Here is a 6,000-nt window from a genome sequence, read left to right as displayed (position 1 = left end):
GGACCCATGTCACCCAGGCGATGGGGCATTTTGATGAGGAATGCTGTAATTTATTATGAAGGTAAAAAAGGAATGAGACTCCAGATCAGCTATTTAAAGCTAAATTAACTACAACTTTTATAATCCCTGTGGTTACATACAGCATGAATGAGGCATGCAGTCTGATGCTATTAAATAAATTATTGGTTAGATTAATAATAGCCACATTAATGATAATTCTGCCTTTGCACAGAATAATAAAATCCAAAGTAATGGCCAAGTTTCAAGCGGGGGTTTCTTACCAGCGGATGGTGTCCTGGGAATGTCAGTGTCACTTCTAGAACCATGGGATTGAGAAAGTAGATTTAATTTAAGGGGGCAAGCCTCTGCCACCTTCCTCCCAGTGAGATTATGCATTAGGAATTCAAGGTTACAGCGTTCACCTCCAATGGGTGGGACCCAGTACGTTTAGGTTCACGGGCTCACATTGACAATCACCTTTGAAATACCAGGATCATCTTGCTGTTGGGCTCATGAATATTAAACGAAACTCTGCGTAACCTTTGAACATGCAGAATTTATCATCAGTAAGCGAATTTCAAAATTAAAATTGCCCGTCTGCAGCCTGTCATTGCTGTCTGACACTTTGGAGATAATGAAATCGCCAATACTGGTCAGGTGGCCTGGTGCATCCAGAAATGGCATGTTTGGGATTGGGGGGTCATTGCAATTAACTCCAAATATTCAGATGGGATATTCTCTCTCTCTCTCTCTCACACACACACACACACTGGTGTCAAACATCTTCCACAACTTACTTTTTATATAATTTTGCATTATTTTAGGACATATACAGTGGAACTATCATTTTCAAGACATTCTCCTCACAAACCCGGCAAATCTAGAACTACACTTTATAATCTGATAACGTTGACAGTCTTTACTTGGACTTTGCTATTTTAACCCATGTACGAGTGTACTCGTTCTACATGCCTATTTTATCGTTTTGCTTTTCATCCTTTAATTTCCAGATGTTGTTATAATTGCTCTATCTAGTTTATATACATTATAAAATGATTTTTTTAAAAAAAAAGCTTTACAAAAAGCACAACTTGTGACCCATCAAGCTGAGTGTGGCCCACCAACCATGTATTGTGGTCTGCGCACTGCTTGATAACACCCTTGGGTGGGCAGTTTTGTTGAGCAGCCAGTGAGCAGCATCCAGCCTGGTGGGTTGCAATCTCCAGAGGTTCACTTGCTATGCCTGCCCTCTATTTATTTATTGTTCTTCTGTGTTGCTGTCTTCCTTGAAGGTCATTCATCTTCCATCCAGTGCTAGTCGTCTCCCTAGCTATTATCTGCCCCTCCGCCCCCCCTGCACAATTCTCTTGTCTACAAACTGCATAACTTAGAAGCACCACAGACCAGGACTCCCATGCTTGCTTAATTCCTCTCCAGCAATCCAAGAGAGGGCTGTAGACAAGGCACGTGGTCCAGGAATTACTTCAAACAGAAATGTCCAAATGATTTTCTGGTGCTGTTTATGAAATGTGAATCGCGGCTGGAGTGACATAAGTCTATTTGCCTCACCTACTTACTGTGTGCTTATCCAAAAGCTTGAGAATTTGTTTAGACTCTTAATGCATTTAACAGATATGGTTCAAGAGTCTCTGGGAGAGGCCTGCCAGCACAGGCTATATAATGACAGCTTTGATATATGACCAAAGAACCCCGTTTCCCCAAGGGTGAGGCAAGATGTCACTGATATCAGAATGTGCAATAGAGCCTGGTAGGTATCAACACATACACACAAGACGGCTCTGACCCTCTGAGCTGACATTTAAAAACACTGCCGGTTTATGAACGAGGACCACATAGCCTTTGAAGACATAAAAGCAGCAGTGTTACATATATGTGTAACTCTTCCATAAGTATGTGCTTTAAACTTGTTTTATTTATTTAAATGAGGTTATATTGTCACTTATCCAACCTTTGTTAGGCAGCTTGCTGTTTAATAGCCCAGAATGGTTGACTGATTCACTTGCCAGGTGTGATGGACAGCTGAGCCAGACTGGAGTCTGGGGATGCAGTGCTTCGGAGGGCTGGAACCTCCCTCTGATTGGCTACCAAGGCAGCTGACCAGAGGAGGGTGGAGCCAGCACTTCGGGAAGGAGAATAAAAGGAGCCGTTTCTGAGGGAGTGAGCAGATAAATGGGGAGATGCTTTAAGAGAGAGAGGTGTAGAGAGCTGGTTCTGTGTTTAGCATCCACTGAGGAAAACAGCTACAGCTACAGAGTCTCTGAGCTTAGACAGAAAGCTCTCTAGAAGTTGTTCCCAACCTTTTTTGGCAATGCCCCACCTAAGCATTTCTAAAATTCTGATGCCAGAATTTCAAAAGAGGTTCTGGGGCAAGAAAACAACAAGAAATCTATCAACAGTATATGAACCAATATGGCTATATTGACCCAACAATCCCCCCCCCCATAGGCAAGGAAATCTCACTGCAGTTAACTAAAAGACAACCAACCATGCCCTAACCCCCCACTACCAAGGAAATATAATAAGCGAATAAAAAGAGAAGCTACCCAGTTGATGCTGACACAAAAACCCACACATACACTAAGTAAAAGAATATATGTTTTCCCACCTCATCTCCTCTCTCCCCACTTTTCTATCCCAGTCTTATACTATACACAACACGAATGTTTCACAACAAATGCAACTGAACTGTAGAAAACACAACTTGAAAAAAGAGAAATACACATACTTTGGAAATCAAGAATATCTTTAATAAAAATTAGGTAAAACAAACAAACTGACGAAAGAGGTTCTGAGACGAAAGAGCTGCACCATGTCCTCATCCAGGCAAGGCCCTTCACATCTCCCCTGCAGGCTGAAAGATGGACCTCAGAAGGCGCAGAACTTCCACCTGCAGCGTGGCCACCTGGGTGTTTGGCTGAAAAGCAGGGGGGAAAGGACATTGGTCAAGGACAATGGGAGTTGTAGTCAAGCAACCCCTGTAGGAAGGGCCCCAGTTCCCAAACCCATCTTACTAGTGTAAGCCTTTTTTAAAGAAATGCCTCTAATAATAATAATAATAATAATAATAATAATAACAATAACAACTTAATATTTATACCCCGCCCATCTGGCTGAGTTTCCCCAGCCACTCTGGGCGGCTCCCAATCAAGTGTTAAAAACAGTACAGCATTAAATATTAAAAACTTCCCTAAACAGGGCTGCCTTCAGATGTCTTTTAAAGATAGGATAGCTGCTTATTTCCTTCGCATCTGAAGGGAGGGTGTTCCACAGGGTGGGCGCCACTACCGAGAAGGCCCTCTGTCTGGTTCCCTGTAACCTCACTTCTTGCAATGAGGGAACCGCCAGAAGGCCCTTGGCGCTGGACCTCAGTGCCTGGGCTGAACAATGGGGGTGGAGACGCTCCTTCAGGTATACTGGACTGAGGCCGTTTAGGGCTTTAAAGGTCAGCACCAACACTTTGAATTGTGCTTGGAAATGTACTGGGAGCCAATGCAGATCTCTCAAGACCAGTGTTATGTGGTCCTGGCGGCCGCTCCCAGTCCCCAGTCTGGCTGCTGCATTCTGGATTAATTGCAGCTTGAACACGTACGCTCAACTTGTAGTGTGTTCTCCCCACCCCATGCAAATCTTTCTTTCCTCTTACCTGTTGATTTCAAAAGGGAGGCTTGGGCAGCAGCCACAGCAGTGCAGACCGGAGTTCCTGCAAGAAATAAGGAATCTTTGAAGCAGGAGAGAACTCGATGCTAAGGGCTGCTTTGAGGGAAGAATCCCTAAAGATGTGAATGGGCTATCACAGGCCGAACACCAGGGACAGAACATCCCCTCAGACGCCCATTCAGCTGTCACACCCTCCCCAGGGACTTAAAGCAGATCCCACTGCAGAGCTCACAAGAGCAGCCTTTTTGCAGAAACAGTCAGGTGACCAGGAGATGCAGCAGAAGAGCATCTCTGGCTGCAGGGCTTTAAATGAGGGTTAGACGACTTAACGGAGGAGAGGGCAGTCAAAGGCTGCTAGTCTTAATGGAGACAACAATGCTTCAGAAAAGCCGTTGCAGGAAGTCCGAGGTGGGCAGAGGGCTCTTGCGCTCGAATCCTGCTTGCGGCTTTCCCACACACATCTGGGTGGCCCCTTGGAGAAGAGGAGGCTGGACCAGAGGGGCCCTTGGCCTGATCCTGCTGGCCCTTCTTGTGTGTTTCCTAAGCCCCCCCTCCTTCCCCCTGTCCCATTACCTCTGAGACAAGAAGACTTCGTCTGGGCTCCAGTCCCTCCTGGAATTGGAAGGCTCCCAAGCTGAGTCTTTCCCTCACTGCAAAGCAAACAGAGATATCAGCAGGCGCCTGGCTCCCAGCTACGCTAGGCCCAGTCTGGGGCAGGAGGGGGGGAGACCTGGGAAGGGGCATTTCCTCCTACCTGATCTTCTAAGCTGCCCCACCCTGAACTCCTCCGTACGGGCGTCTGGGATCCGTCCCGGCCGGCCTGGCACAGAAGCAGCAGCCAAAATCTCCCCCGGCTCCGGAATAACTCTTGAGGTGTTCTTGATGGGTGGAAACCTTGGCTCGTCCTTCTGCGTCAAGTAGGGCCAGGAAGGAGCCATGCCCACACAGAGAATGGACAGAGGGGGAGGCAGGCGAGGGTCAGGGGCCGGGAACCGCCACGATGGTCTCTCATTCTTCATCCCAGGAGCAGGCGCTGGAGCCTCATCCCTGGAGGTGTGGCCCTGTGGAGGAAGCAGGACATCATATGAGAATGGGCCTCTGGTGGGCCAAAAACTATGGAAGGACCCCTTTGTTCCCTCTGCCCCAGTACCTGAGGGTCGTCACATCTCTCCAGGGATTTGACCAGAACAAAGTATATGTTGGGGAAAGGCTCCCTCCCTGCAAAGAAAACTGAGACATCAGCAGCTGCCCAGCTCCCAGCCACGCTAGCCCCAGTCTGGGGCAGTAGGGTGGGGGACCTGGGAAGGGGCATTTCCTCCTACCTGATCTTATCAGCTGCCCCAACCTGTCCTCCGTACAGGCATCTGGGCTCCGTCCTGACCGGCCTCACTCAGAAGCAGCAGCCAAAGTCTCCTCCCTCTCTGAAATAACTTGAGATGCTGTCTTAATTAGAGGAAACTATGGCTGCTACTTCGGCGTCAAAGATGGCTGAGACTGAGCCCTGCCCACACAGAAAAGGGTCAGTGGGGCAGAGGCACGAGGGATGGCAGCCAGGAATCGCAGGGATGTCCTCTGGTCCTTCATCCTGGGAGCTGGAGCTGGAGCCTCATCCCTGGAGGCTCGCCCCTGTGGAGTAAGCAGGATACAGTATGGGAAAGGGCTGTGACTGGCCCAAAACTACAGACAGAACGTCAGCTCAGACGCACATTCAGCTGTCTCAGCAACACCAAATATTCAAAGGCTTCTCTCTCCACTTTCACCATCATGGAGAATCCTGGAAATCCTGTAGTGTGTTCCGGGTGCTGGGAATGGGAGCTGTCGGGAATGGTAGGTCCTTGACAAAGGACAGTTCCCAGGATTCCTTGGTGGAAGCCAAGTCCATGAAAGTGGTAGAAGAGGCCTTTGAATGTCCGGTGTGGTGGATGCTCTCAACAGGAAGCCTGCCACTGACATGGGGGTTATGTTCTGGGGCTCACACCTCAAACCAGAATCTCACAGGGTCAAAACACATGGGGTTCAGGGCTGGGTGGCAATGCCAAAGTCTCTTTTCCAGGATACCTGCCTGCTTTCTGCTCCCTTTTCCATTCTTTAGATGAGTGAGCAAGATCACACGGCCGATCTTGCAGGAACAAGGAAGCCCAGGAGAATCAGATGCCCCACAAGAGCATCTTGGATGAGGTGGCTTTCAAAGAGGGTGAGACAATTACATGGTCAGAGGGTTGTGCAAGGCAACCCGGTTGGAGGCAGCAATGCTGCTGAAAAGCACTTGCTGGAAGCCACAGATGGGGAGAGTGTTCCCACAACTCCCCCAACATGTTTCAG

At 48.2% G+C, this 6,000-nt stretch overlaps 1 protein-coding gene across 1 annotated transcript; it reads right to left on the bottom strand.

Moving 5' to 3' along the window:
• Positions 1–2,746: 2,746 nt before the first annotated feature.
• LOC310748126 (uncharacterized protein) lies at positions 2,747–4,989 on the bottom strand. Its single transcript, XM_083583720.1, has 5 exons — positions 4,829–4,989; positions 4,433–4,739; positions 4,252–4,328; positions 3,665–3,721; positions 2,747–2,935 (listed from the first exon to the last, which is right to left on the bottom strand). Exons 2-4 carry the CDS (start codon positions 4,695–4,697, stop codon positions 3,674–3,676), a joined length of 390 nt encoding a protein of 129 aa, XP_083439846.1. The 5' UTR covers positions 4,698–4,739; positions 4,829–4,989; the 3' UTR covers positions 2,747–2,935; positions 3,665–3,673.
• Between the last annotated feature and the right edge of the window lie 1,011 nt (positions 4,990–6,000).

The sequence above is a fragment of the Podarcis filfolensis genome (genome assembly GCF_964270895.1).
Source record: "Podarcis filfolensis genome assembly, chromosome: 13".
Classification (NCBI taxonomy): Eukaryota; Metazoa; Chordata; class Lepidosauria; order Squamata; family Lacertidae; genus Podarcis; species Podarcis filfolensis.
Note: the sequence above shows the minus strand (reverse complement) of the source record. Positions and strands in the feature narration are given on the sequence as shown.